Consider the following 21825-nt stretch of genomic DNA (forward strand, 5'->3'; position numbering starts at 1 on the left):
GTAAAATGCAGATAATGGTATCTACCTCAGAGCTGTTCAGAATAAGGGGTGATGGGGGAGAGGATGCCGCATAAAGCCCAGAGTACATGGCACACAAAGTTAGTACAAAAAGTAGTAATTTCCAGAATGAGCTCCCAGGCCAGGCATAGTGGCTCATGCCTGTAATCCCAGCACTTTGGGAGGCTGAGGCAGGTGGATCACCTGAGGTTAGGAGTTCAAGACCAGCCTGGCCAACACAGTGAAACCACGTCTCTGCTACAAATACAAAAATTAGGCATGGTGGCACATGCCTGTAATCCCAGCAGTCGGAGGCTGAAGCAGGACAATCACTTGAACCTGGTAGGTGGGAGGTTGTGGTGGGCCGAGATCATGCCACTATACTCCAGCCTGGGCGACAGAGACTGTCTCAAATAATAAGCAAGCAAGCTCACTCTCAATGAAAAGTAAGGAAATAGAAAATAAGAATTCTAACACTGCAGGCTGGACGCGGTAGCTCACGCCTGTAATCCCAGTACTCTGGGAGGCCGAGATGGATCACAAGGTCAGGAGTTCAAGACCAGCCTGGCCAAGATGGTGAAACCCCGTCTCTATTAAAAATGCAACAAATTAGCCAGGCATCGTGGCAGGTGCCTATAATCCCAGCTACTCAGGAGGCTGAGGCAGAGAATTGCTTGAACCCAGGAGGAAGAGGTTGTAGAGAGCCGACATTGAGTCACCGCACTCCAGCCTGGGCAACAAAGCGAGAGACTGTCTCAAAAGAATTCTAACATTGCTAGTGCACATGTAAATTGGTAAAATTTTTCTGAATGCCAGTATTGGCTTTTATATCCTTTCACGTACCAACTGTACATGAAGCATAACAAAGATTACAAGCCCAAGGAGACTTACTGCAGCTTTATATAAACAAAATGGATCATCATCATCTAAGCATCCAATAAGATACTAAATTTTAGTACACAAATCAAAGGAATACCATATTTAGCATCATAGGTACTATTAGGCAAATGAGCAAGTTTTAAGAGTCTAGCCCAATTTTTAAAGTGTGTGTGTGTGTGTGTGTGTGTATATATATATATATATATATATCACAATCTCTCTAATGCTATATATAGTCTAGGCAATTCGGCAACAGATTCCTAACTATTGTTATTTCCTGTTATTGCTACTGCTTTCAACCCAGAGGTAATGAGAAAAAGTCCAAGGTCCTTAACACAGTCTTCCATAGGCATGCATGATTTAGGACTGGTTATCACCACCACCTCAGAGACACTCCTGACCTTTAATCAAAATGTGCCTTGTGGTGTAAACTACTTTTCATTTAAGCCATGATTATGATTTATAATTCTCTACTTGTGATACATGTTAATCAGAATGAGTATTAGGAGGGCAGCAACCATTTTGCTCACAATTGTATCCCACATTTAACACATTATTGGGCCGGGCGCTGTGGCTCATGCCTGTAATCCCAGCACTTTGGGAGGCTGAGGCGGGCGGATCACGAGGTCAGGAGATTGAGACCATCCTGGCTAACACGGTGAAACCCCGTCTCTACTAAAAATACAAAAAAATTAGCTGGGCGTGGTGGCGGGCGCCTGTAGTCCCAGCTACTTGGGAGGCTGAGGCAGGAGAATGGTGTGAACCCGGGAGGCGGAGCTTGCAGTGAGCCGAGGTCGCGCCAATGCACTCCAGCCTGGGCGACTGAGCGAGACTCCGTCTCAAAAAAAAAACAAAAACAAAAAAAACACACATTATTGGACATGTAAAAGATTTTCACTGAAGGCCAGGTGCAGTGGCTCACACCTGTAATGCCAGCATTTTGGGAGGCTGAGGTGGGCGGATCACTTGAGGTCAGAAGTTCAAGACCAGCTTGGCCAACATGGTGAAACCCCATCTCTACTAAAATACAAAAATTAGCTGGGAATGGTGGCGGGCGCCTGGAATCCCAGCTACTTGAGAGGCTAAGGCACAAGAATCGCTTGAACCTGGGAGGTGGAGGTTGCAGTGAGCCAAGATCGCACCACTGCATTCCAGACTCAGTGACAGAGCAACACTCCATCTCCAAAAAAAAAAAACCCAAACCAACCAAACAACAGATTTTCACTGAACACTGAAAGCACAGAGAATTAAAAAAAAAAGAATTTAAGATGAAGGAAACCCTTTTGAAGCATTTAAAAAATAAGCTGCTTTCTTACCTTGTGATCTGTTCTTGGATGGCTTCCGTATTGGCCTCTGCAAAAAGGTACAGCATGGTGCAACTGAAGTAGTGAGTGTGGCTATTTGGGTACCGGAGCTGATTTGCAATTGCATTCAAAAAGAGATAGCGACCTAGAAATTAAGAAACCTTGACTTAGTCTGAAAGGCCAACATGAGAAAACAGTTCTAACTGGCTAGGGTTTGGGTTTCTGACAGAGGCTTCCAAATTAATCTTTGGTTTTAGCAGTGGTTTTCGGGACCCGGAAGTGTTCTCATTTCTGTGAGTTTTATTTCAGTATTTTCCACATTAAAAATTAGGTTTTTTTTAAATATTCATTTTTAAAAACAGACCCACTATATGCTAATATAAGTAACATGAACTATTTTCTGGTGACACTCATCACTACGTTTTTCTACATTTTGCAGATCTCTGAGTCTTGCTTAATAAAAGACAACTGGATTTTCATTTCTGCTTCTGTGTTCAACTTGTTACAGTATATTTCATGTAACCTCTGAGAAATTCAACTGTACACATGACAGAATAGACCCAAAAATGTAAATGCTGTTTTATGATGAAAACAGTTTTGGGCTGGGCGGGGTGGCTCACGCCTATAATCCTTGCACTTTGAGAGGCTGAGCCAAGTGGATCACTTGAGGTGAGGTGCTCAAGAACAGCCTGGCCAACATGGTGAAACCCCATCTCTACTAAAAATACAGAAAAATTAGCTGGGCGTGGTGGCACGTGCCTGTAATCCCAGCTCCTCAGGGGGCTGAGGTGGGAGAATCGCTTGAACCCAGGAGGTGGAAGTTGTAGTGAGCCGATATTGCGCCACTGCCTTCCAGCCTGGGTAAGAGAGCAAGACTCTATTGCTTTAAAAAAAAAAAAAAAAAAGATTTTGACCTCACAGCCCTCCTAAAAAGGTCTTGACACCATAAGGGTATCCAGCCTACATTTTGAGAACCATTAATCTAAACTACATTGGAGTAAGTATTATCTTAATTTGGTTTGGTTGTCTGCCTCTGCTTGACATTACTCGTGTTTGTGAGTCTATCACAGTGACACGTTTCTCTAAAGGCTTCCGTCCTTTTATTGCCGAGCTCTGGATGTGATGGTATTCAATTTTGTTGTATCTTGAATTTAAGCTGTCTTAAATCCATCCCACATATAGGCATGCAGCGTATATGCAACAATAATGTATCTCTCAAGAATCAATAAGCAAAGTTAAAGAGTAGTGTCCCCCTAAAATATATGTATGCAAAAACTGGACAGGACTGTACAACTAGTTAGCACCTAACTGGGGTCTCTATTATATAAGATAAATATAGAGGACCAAAAGAAATGTAGCTCAAGCGGAAAAGCTGCAACCTGCAACAGGAGTTATACTGTGAGCTTTCTGCAGAACAGGAGAGTCCTATTCATTAATCTTTATACATGAACACTTAACAAGATACCTGTCAAACAGGCACCAATAAAAATGCTATTATATAAGGCAGCCTAACAAAACAATGTAACAAGAGCCTATGTTTAAAGGGACTTTAAGTTTATTTTCACACTGAAAAACTTCAGTCACATACACCAAAACTGATACTGCATGATTCTGGATAATTCTTTCCTTTATGCTTTTTTGTTATTTTCTGCACTGAGCAGATAATGTCCAATTAAAGATAAAATAATCAGCCAGACCTGTGAATAAATATACTGACAGAACATTCCTTCACTATTGTGGCTTGAAGCATTTTTACATTTTTGTGATCAGACCGTAGCAAAAAGCACAGAGAACTCTACTCTGAAAACTGGCAGGCTTCACTCACCCTCAGTGTCCAAGTCCACAGCCAAATTCTGGAAGATATCCATGTGTGCTGAGTGAGTGATAGTGCTCATTGAAGGCGTGCTGCCCTTGTTGTGGATGTGTGCAATGGCCTGAGTCCCGACATAGAGCACCAGTGCATTGATGAGCTGGAGGTTGTAGCGATTCCCAGGTTCATTGGATACCTTAAAATGAGCAAAACAGAGCTCTTTATGCTTACTCCTGCAGAGGACCAATTCTAGCACCAGTATTTCTAAACCCTTCTTACACCTTCATGGAAAGGCTGAACATTTATGGTGATTCACTTGCTTGAATTTGTGAGATTATTTAACAAATACACAGATGCTCCAAAGGTGGTTGTATCAGTAAGAGAAATGTGATTTCCCTCAGAAAGCCAAAGCTTCTATCACTGTACTCAAGGCACAACTCTAAAGTTTATAAAATCAAAATATGCACTGTGTCAAAGATTTGGAGAGAAAGTTGTAGTTGCATGGCATATACAGATTGTAAATATATAACTTTCAAAATACCCTACAGAGAAATGTAAATCAGCATCCACATATTCAGAAAAACCCTGGAAGTACCAACAGCTAATGACCGTCAGTGGTCTACTCTTACAGGGCTGTCTTGTCCAAAGCTGTAGCAAAATATCACTGATGAAATGAACCAGTAAAATACATAAATCCAGTTAACCTCACCCAACTGATGGAAATGACAATAACAGACTAACTCCCAAATGGACCACACACAGAACCATACATAGAAAGTGCTTTCTATGGAAGACATAGCTGAGTTTTAAGCCAAACCAATTAACCTGTAGGTTGCTGCGCAGATCAGACAGAAAAGTGACTGGTGATCGAGTTTTAAGATAGGAATCCAAATCCTTTTTGAACTGAGGTGGCATTACTCCAGTGAAATTGGTGAGAATCCGGGGAGCAATGTTAATTTCACTCAACATGTCCACCTGCCACAGATAAAATGCAAGAATCACAAGCAGAGTCATTTTTATTAGTAAATTACATCTATGCTAAAAAGTGATGGGACTGTTTTTTAAAACTATATACACTATAAATGCCTTGAAGGGCACAGCTGCCACATTTTATTACTTTAATCAGTCTTTCTTTCTTTAGAAGAATCTTGGTACAAAATGATAAAAATTTCTCACTCCATAATGTTTTTCCTTTCCAGAAGAGCAAGATACCTTTTGGGCAAAGGTCTAATTTGCACAACTAACTGACTTTTCCTGGACTTGGATGTCAAAATAATAATCCGGAATAAGATTCCTCACTCACCAAGTCTTTGAAAAGAAGCACCAACAAGACATCACACTTACTCCTTTAAAAAAAAAAAAAAAAAAAAAATGAAGCCGGGCGCGGTAGCTCACGCCTGTAATCCCAGCACTTTGGGAGGCTGAGGCGGGTGGATCACCTGAGGTTCAGAGTTCAAGACCACCCTGACCAACATGGAGAAACTCCGTCTCTACTAAAAATACAAAAGTAGCTGGGTGTGGTGCCTGTAATCCCAGCTGCTTGGGAGGCTGAGGCAGGAGAATCGCTTGAACCCAGGAGGCAGAGGTTGCAGTGAGCCAGAGATCGTGCCATTGCACTCCAGCCTGGGCAACGAGCGAAACTCTGTCTCAAAACAAAAACAAACAAAAAAATGCATGTGACAGAGTAGAGACTACATTTAAAGTATAGCTGGGCTCTTCTAGTGGTGTGCACCTCTAGTCCCAGCTACTCTGGAGGCTGAGGCAGGAGGACAGCTTGAGCACAGGAGCCTGAGGCTGAAGTGCACTATGTTCGCACCTGTGAATAGTCACTGCCCTTCAGTCTGGGCAACACAGCGAGAACACAGCGAGAACGCCCTCTCTTAAACAAACAAACTATAGCCATGTCAGGGTGTTGAGATTTTAAGTGGTCCTCTCTCTCCTTTATTCCAATGACTTAAAAAAATACAGTGGGTTCTCCATACCCTTAGGTTCCATATCCAATTAACCTCAAATAGAAAATATGGAGGGTGAAGGTAGAGGCAGGTGATGGGGTCAATAAAAAATAATACAACAATAAAGGCCGGGTGTGGTGGCTCATGCCTGTAATCCCAGCACTTTGGGAGGCCAGGGCAGGAGTTTCAGACCAGCCTAGCCAACTAGTGAAAACCCCGTCACTACTAAAAATACAAAAAAAAAATTAGCCAGGCATGGTGGCGGGCACCTATAGTACCAGCTGCTTGGGAGGCTGAGGCAGGAAAATCACTGGACCCCAGGAGGCAGAGGTTGCAGTGAACCGAGATTGCACCACTGCACTTCAGCCTGGGCAAAAGAGCAAGACTCCGTCTCAAAATAAATAAATAATAAAATAATACAACAATTAAAAAACACAAATTTTAGTAAGTTACTAACATAGTTTAAAATAGTTATTTCCATAATAGCATTACACTACATTAGGTATCATAGGCAATACAGATCATTTAAGGGGATACGCAAAGGTTATATGCCACTTTACATACGAGACTTAAGCTTACTTAAAATTCGGTGTCCCAGTGGGTCCTAGAACCAATCCTCCAAGAATAGCAAGGGACCAAGGAACAACTGCACAAGTACACAGACACACAAAACTGTGAAATATGGAGACTATGGCAGGGCATGGTGGCTTACACCTGTAATCCCAGCACTTTAGGAGGCCAAGGCAGGCAGATCACTTGCGGTCAGGAGCTTGAAACCAACCTGGCTAACAAGGCGAAACCCCGTATCTACTAAACACATACAAAAATTAGCCAAGTGTGGTGGCGCGTGCCCGTAATCCCAGCTACTTGGGAGGCTGAGGCAGGAGAATAGCTTGAACCAGCGAAGGGGAGGTTGCAGTGAGCCAAGATTGCGCCACTGCACTCCAGCCTGGGTCACAGAGTAAGACTGCCTCAAAAAAAGAAAAAGATTACAAAGGTCTGTTTGTTCTGCAGTTCTTTGCCATGGGGGGCACACCCAGCAAATGACTGCCCCAACACCTAAGCTGGGGTTCTGTAAATAGAGCTAAATTTAATATCAAAATTAATATGAAAACTAGCAACTAGAAAAAGGCTGTGAATCAATATTCACCAGCAACAGCAATAGCAACAATATCATACCCTGTATCAGGCTTAATTACATGGTATTTCCTTTAAATAGTACCCTTAACAATGTGCATGTTATGTGGGTAGGGAAGTACAGAACAGTCTACTTATCAGAGAAAGGACTGAAATACTAAGACACAAGTTTTCCTTTAACTAGTTAGAACCTTACCTTTAGATTAGGAGTGAATGGGTCAGGGAGCCTCATGTTTCTTGGAAAGGCACTCAGGATCAAATTTCTTAACTGGATACAATTAGGTGGGATCACATCACAGAACCCATAATGGTAATCACAAAGGAACTCTGGGAAATCATGCAAAAGAACCAGCAGCACTCTTAAAGTGCCCTATTTTTAAAAAACAAGAAAAATATTTCCACACTAAGGAAAATGGAGTAACGTTTTCCTATTATAACGTTAAGCGACCCCCCCCCAAAAGAATAAAGTATACTTTAGTAACATTTCTTAAAAAGTTTTAGGCTTTAATTAACATTATCACAGACTATTTATCAAATATTTCCATTTAGGTATGATGAAAAACTAGGCATCAGGAGTTTACAGGCTGAAATGAATATGCTGGAAGAGGAGGCTGGACAAAAAACAAAGATACAATGATGTAAGCATCTATCTTCAGAAGCTTCAAAAAAAAAAAAAAAAACTAACGAAAATCAAAGCAGAGTAAAAGCGTACAATAAATTTTTTAAAGTACCGAAAGGGAGAAAATCAAAGTCCAAGATCGTTATTAGAAAAAATAAATTGATAAACCCTAACCAAGACTGACAGAAAACACAAAAATCATTAATGTGAGGAGTGACACATTACAGATCCTATAGTCATAAAAAATAGTTTCAGAACATTCAATGATTTTATGCTCACAAATCTGACAATTCAGATAGGTGGAAAACAGAACACCTTAGCATGTTGAGACACGCAAAGATTTCCTACGCAAGTCACAAAAAGCAACTTTTAATAAAAGTTTAAAAATCTGCAATTTTGACTACAATAAATTTTAAAGCTTCTGATCCTCAAAAGACACCTCCCCTTTAAGGGAGTAAAAGGGCAAGCTGTGAGAATGGGAGATGTTTGAATAAACAGTAACAAAGGGCTTGCATTTAAAACATATAAAGAATTATTTAATAAATAAAAATACAAACAAGAGCCAAGACTGGAAGAGGAGCACCACAAAAAGGTGATATTCATGGCTGATCTACACATGAAAACCTCATTAAGAAATCATCAAGGAGGCTGGGTGCAGTGGCTCAGGCCTGTAATCCCAGCACTTCAGGAGGCTGAGGCGGACCGATCACTTAAGGTCAGGAGTTTGAGACAAGTGTAGCCAACGTGATGAGACCCATGTCTACTAAAAATACAAAAAATTAGCCAGGCGTGCTGGCACATGCCTGTAGTCTCCGCTACTAGGGAGGCTGAGGCACAAGAATCACTTGAACCTGGGAGGCAGAGGTTGCAGTAAGCTGAGATCGCGCCACTGCACTCCAGCCTGGGTTTCGGAGTAAGACTGTCTCCCAAAAAAAAAAAAAAGGACATAAATCACCAAGGAAATTAAATCCACAATGAGATCTCACAATACAACTGCCAAAATGGCTAAAATGAAAAACAGACAATACCAGGTATGGCAAGATGTGGGAAAAAGAGTAACTCCTCTGTGCTGTTTAAAAGTGTAAACTGATACAAACACTTTATAAAACTGTAGTATCTTCTAAAGTTGAACATACAAACACTGTACAATCTGGGTGCTGATTATGCAAGTACACCTGGTTTTTACACTTTTCTGAATGTATGTCTTGCCTTAAAGGCTTAATAAAATGAAAATAAGGCCTCAGATTCCTAAAGTGTATTTTTAAGATCTCAGTTATTTTAATTTGTAATAAATCAAAGTTAATTACCTTGTAGAGGATTTGCATAGGTTTGGTGAGTTCCACATTTCTAAGGAAAGGCGCTAAATATTTGAATAAATCAATCAGTAGCTGTGCATACATAGGCCACCCCTGAAAGAAAGAAATGTATGAGTCATAATTATACTCAGCTGTTTTTCAGCCACTACAAGCTGCCCAAGCAGCTACACTGACTTAACTTCTTAAAAGTACCTCTACTAAAGATCAGCATTAAAGGTCAGGCACAGTGGCTCACGCCTGTAATACCAGCACTCTGGGAGGCTGAGTGCTGTTGGATTACCTGAAGTCAGGAGTTCGCGACCAGCCTGGCCAACATGTTGAAACCCTGTCTCTACTAAAAATACAAAAAATTAGCCAGGCATGGTGGTGGTCACCTGTAATCCCAGCTACTCCAGAGGCTGAGGCATGAGAATTACTTCAACCTGGGAGGCAGAGGTTGCAGTGAGCCGAGGTTGCAGCACTGCACTCCAGCCTGGACAACAAGAGCAAAACTCCATCTCAAAAAAAAAAAGGAAAAGAAAAGAAAAAAGATTGGCATTAAAAAGATTAAAAAGGACCAAGTTATTACGGAGATAGTGGAAAATAATATTTGAAACAAATTGGCTCCAGAGATTTCAAGACATAATGGTCCCTGTGTACCTGCAGCAAAATTTAAAAATTTAAAGAAACTTTTGATAGAACACAAAACAGTCAACTGCAGAAACTGACAACTAGAAATGTGTTTTCTTAATTCCTTATTAAGTCTCGGCCATTTCTTTTCCCTCTTTCAACTCCTCAACTCTTCGCAAATAACCTTATTGAGTCCACAACATGAATTCTCTATTTTCAGCCAAAGTCGGCCTGCTCACCCTCCCCCAACTATACCAATTATGTTCAATTAATTCTTGGATAACTGTATTTAATATGTTGTGTTTCTTCCTCCTAGAATACCCTTCTCCACCAAACAAAACCAACTTCATTTAAGAGCTATTTCACCTTCTTTGTCAAGTTCACTTCATTACATAGCAGTCACATTTCTTCTGATCTGAGGGGCCAAAGAATGGTACTTGCTGCAGTACTCATTTGCCAATTTAATTCCAAGATGAGAGGAAAAAACTTCTCATGTTAACTGTGTTGTATTACCAATTAGATAAAGAACTTTTAAGTAGAACTGGATCATAATCCTTCAAAATAATGTAGCCCAGTAGTCCTCAACCTTAGTTTGAGAGCCTTCCACATTTAAAGTGAGAGTCTGTAAAATCAACAAGCTCCAGAGCCCTATTACCCAGAGATTTATTCAGATATTTATGAGGGCACACATGGATTTCAACTTTAGAAACAACACCCCTACCACCCCAAAAAAACCCTTAACTGACAAGTATGTAAAATAAATCATTCCTGTGTATAAAGAAGCAAAACATTTTAAAAGTAAGGAAAAAACAATTTTAAAAAACTTGAGAGACTGACACAGGTAGCCCACGACCTTGAAGCAGCAACACCTAATCACTGAAGAATGGCTTTCAGGCAGAGGCAGTCAAGTACTTGACTTGAGTGAACACTAAACAGAATTCCCAACTAAGTTTGGAAGAAGTACAATTACTACTAAATGACTAACAGAAATCTATAGGCAATGCTAATAAATAAGCCCAGGTAGTTATAGTCTTCATCTACAGGAGATAAACTGCAGCCACACCTTCTGCTGTGGCGTATGTGCCAGCATTCTTGCAATAAATATCCGATGAGAAATCAGTTCAAGCCAGGCATATACAAAGCCAGGAGCTTTGGTAGGCCTCAAGATGTGGAATGTATTGCTGAAAGAAGAAAAACCTTAGTCAGAAGCACAGTCCAACTTAAATACAGTGAACAGCACATGAACGTAGGCTCAAAATGCTCGAGGGTTCTGCTCCCCAAATTTTACTGTATTAATCCAGCAAACCTTAACACAAAACCTCAAATGCAATACTCACCAGAAAGCTGTAAGTGTCTGGAAATTAATAGTTTCCAACACATGCTCAGGTGCATTGAGTTCCAAGAGAAGCATGATAAAAATTCGATGGTAGGGAAGCTGCTGAAATTCACTCTGACGAACATCATGATCCTGAAGGAGAACTCCCACTACTATACCAAGGACCTATATAAAACACAAATTAGAGCTTGTAAATCATTCAGATAATTCACTCACCACTTTGATGTCATGCTTTTTAAACTTTGCATTCTTAAACCCAACATTAAAATAAAGCATATATACAATTTGAATACAAAATTACATGCCGGTAGCCCATGAGGCCATAAATTGGTCTGACTCCGCCTTCAGTGTTTTGTATGTTTCTTTGAATTTCAACATCCTTGGACCATACCTGAATATTCTCTATAAACGCCCAATGGTTTTTCTTCAGCTCTAGAAATCAGCAAGGCCCCCTTACATTTCACCATGTTAACACAATATAACAATCTAATTTGTCTGGTCTGACATGAAGTTGACATGTGGCAATGATTTACACTTATCTTGGCATTTAGTAGGCAGGGGCCAGGAAAGCTGTTAGGCTGCAGAGATCTCATTCCACTTGACTTGCCCACTGAACAGTGAGGGGCTTGAAGAACACATCTCTAATTTCCCAAATCCAAAATCAAAGTCCATTTTTACACGTATTTTTGCACTGCTTTAATATTCAGATTTCCAAGAACTCCACTGTGTAAATAAGCCAATGACTAATGTCACTCACGCACTTGAGTTGCCAATCTATCAGCAGGGGGCACTTCTAGCCACCCACTCACAGTGATTCTGTGTATGGGGCAAATTCATACTGTAGTCACTACCAAGCATTAACATACTGAAATACATTATGATCTCTTTTTGTGTTTCTGTTAAGGCACTATATTCTAAGACAGAGCAGATGTGTTTACATATTATCTACAAATTTAATTTCAGGACAGAAAAGAGGCGTTAACAAAATGTTTTGGGGAAGGGTTGGCCTCAATAGGGTTAAGAACCACTGATGTGGCCAGGCATGGTGGCTCATGCCTGTAATCCCAGCACTTTGGGAAGCCGAGGCAGGCAGATCACTTGAGGGACTCAAATAGGGTTAAGAACCACTGATGTGACCCGGCTCGGTGGTTCATGCCTGTAATCCCAGCACTTTGGGAGGCCGAGGCTGGCGGATCACGAGGCCGGGAGATCAAGATCGTCCTGGCTAACACAGCGAAACCCTGTCTCTACTAAAAATACAGAAAATTAGCAGGGCACAGTGGTGGGCGCCTGTAATCCCAGCTACTCGGGAGGCTGAGGCAGGAGAATGGTGTGAACCTGGGAGGCAGAGCTTGCAGTGAGCCGAGATCACGCCACTGCACTCCAACCTGGGTGACAGAATGAGACTCCGTCTCAAAAAACATAAAACAAACAAAACAAAAAATACAAAAAAATTCGCCGGGCGTGATGGTGAGTGCCTGTAGTCCCAGCTACTCGCGAGGCTGAGGCAGGAGAATGGTGTAGAGAGGAGGTAGATACAAATCTAGGAGGCAGAGTTTGCAGTGAGCCGAGATCACACCACTGCAGTCCAGCCTGGGCGACAGAGTGAGACTCCGTCTCAAAAAAAAAAGAAAGAAAGAAAGAAACCACTGATGTGGCCAAGCAAGGTGGTTCATGCCCATAATCCTAGCACTCTGGGAAGCCAAGACAGGTGGATCACTTGAGACCAGGAGTTTGAGACCCGCTTGGGCAACATGGTGAGACCCTGTCTCTACTAAAAATAGAAAAGCTCCAGGCATCGTGGCTCATGCCTATATTCCCAGCTACTTGGGAGGCACTCCAGCCTGAGTGACAGAGTGAGACTCTCTCAAAAAAAAAAAAAATCCCACTGATGTAGACCAAGACTAAGGCACGAAAGGATTTCAGACCTTGTTCAGCAGATTAATCTTTGTGACAGTGTTGGTGGCCTCCCCTGAGTGTTTCACGAGCAGTGCAATGAGTCGAACAAAGGCATCCAGGTTGTGATAGCACTTGGCTCGGATCATGGTGGGATTAGCAGCAGGATTGTGCTGCTGCTCAGCCTGAGCACGGTAACTGATTTCAACACACATTTCAGTACACAGACGAAAGAACCTTGTTATGAGATCATCGGTCTTCAGTATTCCTTGCTGGTGCATCTACCACAGGAACAAAAAATAAAGACACAATGAGATAACACACACAAATAAACCTGATATACCTTTAATTTTCATGCTTAACAGAGATTCTCATTTGTTCCTACTGTCATATTTCTAATTCTTACATTGTAATGAACGTATTATCAGAATTATTTTCCCATTAAGGTGCCATGACAGAATTCCTCCAGTTTTAAGTTTGATGTAGAACAGGGAAGATGGAAACTGACAGACAGATTATCATGGCAGTTTTGAACAGTAGGTCCCCACCAAAATTAATGTGGAAAATTAACCATGCAAACAAAACCAACTGTTCATATCTTTAAGTCATATTAAGACACTGTGGACTCCAAAAGAGGAGACTAAATTGCATATATTTTACTTCTCACAGAATTTAAGGTAATTTACTTCTCAAGGATTTGAAGATAATTTCCTCAAACTAACTTAATAACAATGCTTTTAAAACTCCAACAAGCTACCCCCAGAAAAATCAATAATTTGTACAATAGGTAAGTACCAAATGGAAATACACACAAATCTGATCTAGATATTTTAATGTAATAAAATGTTATATTAAGTTAAAATAATGTGGGAAACACAAGTTTATTTAAAAGAAAGGAAAAATTAGAAACTATATGACATATGAACTACAAGTGAAGCACAGCGGGAATGTTATTTGGCTAGTTCCCCTCACCCCTTTAAAACAAACAAACAAAAAAGACAACAGTGAAATACGCATTAAGGCTACAGAGGAAGAACAGGTCAGTACTTACTAAACAGAGAAACCAAGTTCAGAAAAAAAAAACTTCAAGGTTACCTTGAAATTTTTGAAACAACTTAACTGTCCCTGATAAGCAGTAAAGACAACTGAATTGGTTAGACTATGATAATACTGTACCCTACTAGGACAGAATGCCAGCATGGCAAAGGGACTTTGTCTACATTGGTATCTGTAAAACTAAAAGTGACTGAGGAATAAGGACAGAGTACTATGGTCACGTAGGAGCACAAGAAGGAAAGAATTTTCAGAAGGATACAAAACAGCACAGAAAAGTATAATACACTATCGTTTTCAAGAGAAAGATGAAATGAGAGCAAATAAGCCAGCAGGAAGGGCTGAGACAGGTGCCACATCCATACCCATGAAATAGTAATGATCAGAAAGACCAATGGATTCCAATTTTTTCCATTCAAATTATAAATCAGACTGTAAACATGCAGTAATAACTTTTCAGTAGGGTATGCTTTGTAATTCCCTGGATTCTTTTAGGGGAGAAGTATACTCAGTATGATTTACTGAGTAACATTCATTTTGAAAAGTAAACCTAATTTCAAATAACTTCTAGAACTGAAGTCAGCTCTTCCACATTCAACTGTCATTAATTTGAAAAGAGACCTAATTTGTAATCTTTCTTTAGCAATATACCTAAAACTTTTGAGTTCAGTCTGAAGAAATATAATGGTCAGTCTGCAGAAATAAGCAGACAACTCACCCTGAAAAATTACAACAGTTCTAATAAAGGAAATTCCAAGGTCAATTCAAGAAAAGTACCACTCTTGCCAAGTTATAATTAGGACACATGAACTTATTGTGTGATTCCCTCACAGTCACCAAAAGCAACCAGTGACAATCAAAAACAGAATGCTAAATGGTACTATGGCTCGGTTCTGACATTTTTCCTGTTCATCCTATTCACAAACATTCCTGCCAAATCTGATTTTCAGCTAGGAGCTTTGTTCCTAACACTTTTAAGTCAAAGTCCAATTTGTATCAAATCTAATGAAAATACTGGAAATTATTTTCCAAAGGAACATGTCACTATGTTTAGGTAGATATTTAAATTAGAAAATACAATAAAACATTCTACCATTTAAATAAGCATTTTTGTTTTGTCATTTTTTTTAATGTGGGCTATTGTGAGAATTTCACATATTTATTAGCCCACAGTCCCATCAGTGCTAGTAAAAATACACTTTGTAGTTTCATTATTCATTATCTGACCCATTGTACTTTGTAGCTGTGACAACTGAAATAGAATATAGAATCAACGGTGAGAGGGAATGTTGCCTTTATTGCTTAGTGATCAACCATGAGAAAACAGGTTGTAATTTAACCATACAATGATGACTGGGTTTGCATGAGTATGGAGGTAACTGTCTGACCACAGGTACGTAATACTGTTTAATATTGGAGGCATCACACCCTACTTATGTTGAATAAAAAGCACCTTTCTTTCCAAAAGCTCTACCTGTCCAACAAACGCAGAGAAAGCTTTGGTACTGTCGCGGCCAGCTGCTGCTGAATGGTAGAGATTCACCCATTCCCTCAGAAGATACTCTGCCTTCTCCCTCAGGCCTGGAGGGTCATCATACTCTGAGGCTTGAGAGATCCCAGAATGCATCATAAAGTTTGGGCCTCCGTGAGCACGATCAATCATTGCTTCATAGTTGGATCGCACTACTTCCATCAGCTGGGGCAATCTAGTACAATAAATCCAGGGTGAAAATCAGTCTACCCATAGCTGTGATTTTACATACATACAGATGTATAGTTTACTTATTTAACAGCAACCACAAAAGTGGTTTACCACTTCGCTTTACCACTTCCACACTGAAACCAAACTATCCTTAGTCTCTTATCCACTTGCTCATGAGCACATAACATGCAAACGACTGCCCTCAGTTAAGCTACTTCTTGCCCAAAAAACGTGTTCATTTAAATGAAGCTGATGTTCAGAGTCAACAAATATTCACTGCTTGCCTAGTATGTACCATGCTTTCTTTACGTTACTTCTCTTGTTTTCCAATAGTTCTTTGAGAAATTATTCCCATTTTCTCTAAAGAATAGGTTTAAGGAGGGTGAGTCAATTTGCCTAAAATCAGAAATCTTTAAAGTGGCATGACCAGGGCTTAAACACAGGACTCTGACACTAAGTCTGGTACTGTATGTACTGCTCTGTGCCAAGAAGACTTGGCAGTCAATTAAGCATTCATACTTCAAGTGACAATATTAGCCCTTACCAAAGCTACCCACCCATATGTGGTTGGTAAAACAGTTGTAACAAGTAATGTTAGTAAGTCTGCACATTCATCCCTAAAGATATTAGGAGACTACTAAATGCACAGGGATCTCAAAGTGTTTCATCCTCACCCTTCTGGAGCATTGCCTCTGGAATGAGCATTAATCCTCATGAGGGTTTCAATGGTGTGGAACAGATCTGCCTCAGTAACATGAGCAACACTCCTTTCATCCACCAGCAGGATTTTTACTAACTGCATAGCGAATGCCACAGCCATGTAGTTTAAGCCATTCTCCATTGACTGGCAACACAGAAAACATAACGTAAGAGGGAAAACACTTAAGAGCAAACATACTTCCCTGAGTCCTTTTGTCCTTGCCAGTAAATTCCTTCCATACCTGCGCTAGATGAAGATCATACTGCTGCATATTAACCAAATGATTGCGAATTAGCAGCTCCACAGCCTCCACATTATATTTATATTCATCCCGACATTCAATTAGGCACCTAGAAAAAGTTCAGTATCTTTACTCATATAGGCTTAACCATACTGTATAAAGTTCCCGTTGTACTCAATGGAAATTTGCTCCAAATTAAGAATGTCTTGAGATTCAACTGTAAATCAGTATCCAAATTTAAAAACAGCCAGTAATGAAATAGAACAGATAGCCCAGGCTTTGCTTTCAAAACCTAGGATACAGAGGATTCCATTTAAGACATTAAAATACTTACACATGAATACTACTTCTGAGAAATCACTGAAACCTTTTAAAACAATGACCTACAATGTATTGCCCAAAACAAGGTACTGGTTTTCTATATCCAACATGGGGAGAAGGTAGAGACCAGATGGAAAACAACTACTTAACAATTCTCACCTCTCAGAAGTAGGAAGTCCAAGTGTCCCACCTACCTACTAGAAAAAAGGGAAACCCCTGGACATAAACAGTACTATCTATGTCAAAGGCAGTCGCAATCCAATACTCACTACTTTTCGAAGATGGCTACTGACCTTGTGATCTGTTTGTTGCACCATGGAGACCCATATGCCCGGCCATCCTGCAGAGCTTTTAGTACCAAGAGGTGGCATTCCCTGTAGCGCAGCAGCAGGTCAGCATCAGCACCACTTGTGGCATCTAGTAAGCCCTCTACAGCCTATGGGAGAAAGAAAGTGTTCAGACCCATGGAAAATATGGTGCTTGGCCCAACTATCATAGCCAGAAACCAAATCATAATGCCAAATACCAAATGCCTTCCAAAGCCTCCCTGTCCTTTCCACTCTCCAAACATCCCCTTCAGTTGCCTATCACACACACTCTAAATTCTATCTGGTTTAAGTTCATTCTGTGCTCTTCATTGTCATAAAAGGCTCTGCTGTAGTTAAAACCCAGGGCTCCCTACCTACCCTGATCCAAATTCTTGGATCAACTTGTCCCTCAAAATCTAAAGGGCAGCTGGGCTCAGTGGCTCATGCCTATAATGCCAATGTTTTGGGAGGCTCAGGAGGGAAGGCCACTTGAGCCCAGGAGATTGAGAACAACCTGGGCAACAAAGCAAGACCTGTCTCTACAAAAAAAATTGAAAATTAGCTTGGCTTGGCAGTGCGCACCTGTAATCCCAGCTACTCTAGAAGGTAAAGTGGGAGGCTCACTTGAGTCCATGATCACGTCACTGCACTCAAGCCTGGGTGACAGAGAAAGACCCTGTCTCTTACACACACACACACACACACACACAAGTGAAGGGCTTTTAAAGTTTCTTCAAATCACATCTCAGGAATATCTTTAAGAAAAAAATAAAGATTTCCAATTTTACCATTCAAAACTGCTACAACTACATTCTACATTGGGAAAAAAAAATCACCTACTTATAGAACTTGATTTATATTATGAAATCTTAAGCTTAACTGTATAAGTATGTAGACAGTGGCACAGGTCAATAAATGTTTACACACCTAGCGTTTTCTAAAAGTAATGGCTTAAGAACCAACCTTTTGGAGCAATCCAAGAGCAGCTATAGCATCCCGAGAGTTCCGAGATAAAACTACAACCTCCAAGAGACTTCGAAGAGCCTGAGCTTGAGGGTTCATGGCCAAAGTTGGTGGGATGGCATGTAGATGCTGTTCCAGTTCTGTAATACACTTATCATAAATCTGAGCTACATCATCTGTTGCCCAAGCTTGCTGTTTTAGAGAAGGAAACAACCAACAAGAGACAAAAGAATGTTAAGGTTTTTTATTGACACAGGTATCAAATAGAGGTCTATTAGTATGTTTACTCCCTTTTTCTTATTTTTAGATTCAAACATGGAGGCCCTCTTCTTTTCCTTCTTCCTGAGCTATTCAGAATTAATACCATCAAGTGGGGTGGTACAAGGTGGCACAAAGGAAGAGGTGTTTCATTTGAGAGAGGAAAACCTGGCAGACAGCAGCATAATCAAGTGATAAAAGAGAGCATTATTAATAACGGGACAGACTGAGGGCAGCACCCCACTTGCACCATTTACTAAGCCCTCTACATCCTAAGAAAGTGTTTCAAACCATGAAAAGTATAGTACTCAGTCCAACTGTCAAAGCCTGACAGGACAGAATAAGAATACAGCATTACTTCTGAGCTATTCCTATTTTTTTAAATGCATTATCTGAATCTAGCCATGAGAATACACTGGACAAATAAATCAAGCCATTTAGAAAATAATTAGCCTATAATCTTCAGAAGTGTTATGGTCATGAAAGATGAGGAAAAACTGAGTTACCTACACCAGCTAGAACTGAGGGAGACTTTAAAAATATGACAACTGAAGAAATGTGTGATTCTAAAACAAGTCTTTTACTATACATTATTGGGATACTTGGTGAAACTTGAATGAGGTCTATGAATTAGATGGAGTAAGGTATTAGTATTCATTTCTGACCTTAATGGTTGTGCCGTGGTCACACAGGAAAAAGGTTTTATAAGAAATACAAACCAAAGGATTCAGGAGTAATAGGGCTATCAGGTCAGCAACTTACTCTCAACTGGTTCAGCGGGAAAATGTTTTTCCCTATATTTCCAAGTTTTCTGTATACACCTCTGAAACTTTTAGAAAATTCTTTTATTTAAAAAATGGGAAGTCTGGGCATAATGGCTCAGGCCTGTAATCTTAGCACTTTAGGAGGCTGAGATGGGCGATCACTTGAGGTCAGGAATTTGAGTCTAGCCTGTGCAACATGGCAAAACCCCATCTTTATAAAAAATACAAAAATTAGCTGAGCAAGATGGTGCATGCCTGTAGTCCTAGCTCCTCAGGAGGCTGAGGTGGGAGGATCACTTCAGCCTGGGAGGTGGAGGCTGCAATGAGCTGAGATCACGCCACTGCACTCCAGCCTGGGTGACAGAGAAAGACCCTGTCTCAAAAAAATAAATAATAAAATTTAAAAATAAAAACCCAAAAGTTATTATGTTACCATGCAAATTCCTCTAATTAGGCCACACATTAAAGATAAATCACCCACACCCACGTCAATTTTTTCTTTAATCCCCTGTATGTCATACTTAATTGGACACAAAGAATACCTACAACTCAAAAACTATAGGTTCCCCTGTAAATTATTCTCCCAGGAAGCAAGTCAAAAACATATATTAAATGTCAAAAACATTTCAATTAATTGGCAAAACACTCGATTTAATCTAAAACACATTTACCTTCATGGGCTGGGCTAAAAATCCTGTGGGCTGACTTAAGTCATTTGTAGGCAAGAAGCCAGGAACGTTGCGTGCAAACTCTTCGTAAACAGCCAACTGCTTTGGGTCCACACCACCAACCTTGAAAGAAGAAAATCTATTTTGACAGAATTCACTCAATAATCAAAATAAACTGTTTTGAAAGTGGAAAGTCTGCATGTGAGTAAGCTCAGGGACACAAGAGTCATTACAACATACGACAGTATGATTAAGCATACATGCACACTAACAAATGCAGTTCAGAAGAGGGCTTCTCATTTCCCTGAATCCTGCTAAGAGTCATCTCATTTATAAATTAACTGAGAGTTTCTCTTGGAAAGTACCTCACATGGGATGATGCCAGTGCAATTCTCCCTTGGAGTTGGTAAGTATTATCAGATTTATCCCTGTCTCATTGGGAACAATAAGCAACCATTAATGTGAGAAGCCCAAGGTGGGAAACATGAAAACTAGAAGGCACATGAACTCCTTACAGTAGCAGCATTTCAACAACTTTGGAGAAGCAAGGGAATGTAGAGCTATTTCCATACCTGCTCCACAGGCAGCCATTAAGTGAAATGCTATCAAGTTAAGATGTTTTCTCATAAACAACATTTAACCCTGCTGTCCTAGTCCCATTAAGGAGTTCAATCAACAAGAACATTAAAAATAAAACAAAGATAGCATAGGGAGAGACACAGCCCCAATTCTCACTTTCAGCCTGATTTGCTCTGGCATCCGTTCGGCTTGATATGTTAAAACAACAGGATCACAGTATCTGCGTCCTTCTTGCCTAGCATGTTTTCTCAGCTCAAATTCCTGCAAACAAAAAAAGTCACTGAGGTTCCTGTTATAAGGCACTTCCCTAAATTAAAAAATAAAATCTTAAAAGGCAAATTCTAAACACTTACAGTTGCTAATCTCTTGTCCATCTCAGGGCCTGCTTTTTCTACTGCAGTCTTCTGAATAAAACAGCAAGCCAACTCACAATTGTCCTGAGCTAATTGAGCAGCTGCCTGATCCATCATTTCCCTTTGTTGTGGGGAAGCAGTCTATTAATGGAGGTGGGGGGGTAGGGGGAATAGAAGAAAAAGGACTTGAAAGTTGATGTGGACAGACAGGATAGTAGAAAATGCAGTGCATTTGGCAAATGCATTTTAAGTTCTGACTCTACTTATGAATCAGCTGTGATCTTGAAATAGTCTTAACAGCTTCCTCACTTTTGAGACAAAAATATCCTAGACACCTTATCAGTTTATGGTGAACATGTCTTAAAATCAGTAAAGCAGGCCAGACGTGGTGGCTCACACCTGTAATCCCAGTACTTTGGGAGGCCGAGGCAGGTAGACCACTTGAGGCCAGGAGTTCGAGACCAGCCTAGCCAACATGGTGAAAGCACTTCTCTACTAAAAAAATACATAAATTAGCTGGGCGTGGTAGCACATGCCTGTAATCCCAGTTACTTGGGAGGCTGAAGCATGAGAATCAGTTGAACCTCAGAGGTGGAGGATGCAGTGAGCCAAGACTGCACCACTGCACTCTAGCCTAAGCTACAGAGTGAGACCCTGTCTCATGAAACAAACATTAAAAAATAAAAGGCAAAAACCCCAAAAAAATCAGTAAAGCAGTAAACAAATTATTAATCATGATACCTGAATTACTAACCATGATATGTGACACTCAAAACTAGGAAGTAAATTATTTGAAAAATGTGTGCACATGCAACATCACTTTAAGTCATTTTATATCGGCCTTCTCAAACAGCTTTCATCCTTCCTGATTAACAGAAATGAGGATTGTTAGATTTCACATTTCCTTTTTAAATCTTAATTTATTTAAACCAACAAATATTTGGGTATCTACTATCTGTCAAACATTGTGTTGAGGATACAACAGCCAAAAAAAAAAAAAAAAAAAAAAAAAAAAAAGCACAGCCATGATGCTTTGCCTCACAGAATTACAATCTAAAAT

At 40.3% G+C, this 21825-nt stretch overlaps 1 protein-coding gene across 6 annotated transcripts in view; it reads right to left on the reverse strand.

Moving 5' to 3' along the window:
• Window positions 1-21825, reverse strand: part of CNOT1 (CCR4-NOT transcription complex subunit 1) — a 112323-nt gene that overhangs the window by 1629 nt on the left and 88869 nt on the right. For 3 of the 6 annotated variants that reach the window (XM_023210079.1, XM_023210080.2, XM_023210081.2), the window contains exons 32-47: window positions 20766-20906; window positions 20569-20673; window positions 19837-19956; window positions 18144-18335; window positions 17166-17308; window positions 16552-16660; window positions 16285-16454; window positions 15362-15614; window positions 12888-13136; window positions 10961-11124; window positions 10687-10804; window positions 9006-9107; window positions 7276-7449; window positions 4816-4965; window positions 4006-4186; window positions 2193-2325 (exon numbers count right to left, since the gene is read on the reverse strand). In XM_023210079.1, coding sequence (XP_023065847.1) covers window positions 2193-2325; window positions 4006-4186; window positions 4816-4965; window positions 7276-7449; window positions 9006-9107; window positions 10687-10804; window positions 10961-11124; window positions 12888-13136; window positions 15362-15614; window positions 16285-16454; window positions 16552-16660; window positions 17166-17308; window positions 18144-18335; window positions 19837-19956; window positions 20569-20673; window positions 20766-20906 — 2504 coding nt within the window. The remainder of the gene's footprint in view (window positions 1-2192; window positions 2326-4005; window positions 4187-4815; window positions 4966-7275; window positions 7450-9005; window positions 9108-10686; window positions 10805-10960; window positions 11125-12887; window positions 13137-15361; window positions 15615-16284; window positions 16455-16551; window positions 16661-17165; window positions 17309-18143; window positions 18336-19836; window positions 19957-20568; window positions 20674-20765; window positions 20907-21825) is intronic. The other 3 variants (XM_023210084.1, XM_023210082.2, XM_023210083.2) reach the window with 1 other exon arrangement.

The sequence above is a fragment of the Piliocolobus tephrosceles genome, chromosome 17 (genome assembly GCF_002776525.5).
Source record: "Piliocolobus tephrosceles isolate RC106 chromosome 17, ASM277652v3, whole genome shotgun sequence".
NCBI classification, from domain to species: Eukaryota; Metazoa; Chordata; class Mammalia; order Primates; family Cercopithecidae; genus Piliocolobus; species Piliocolobus tephrosceles.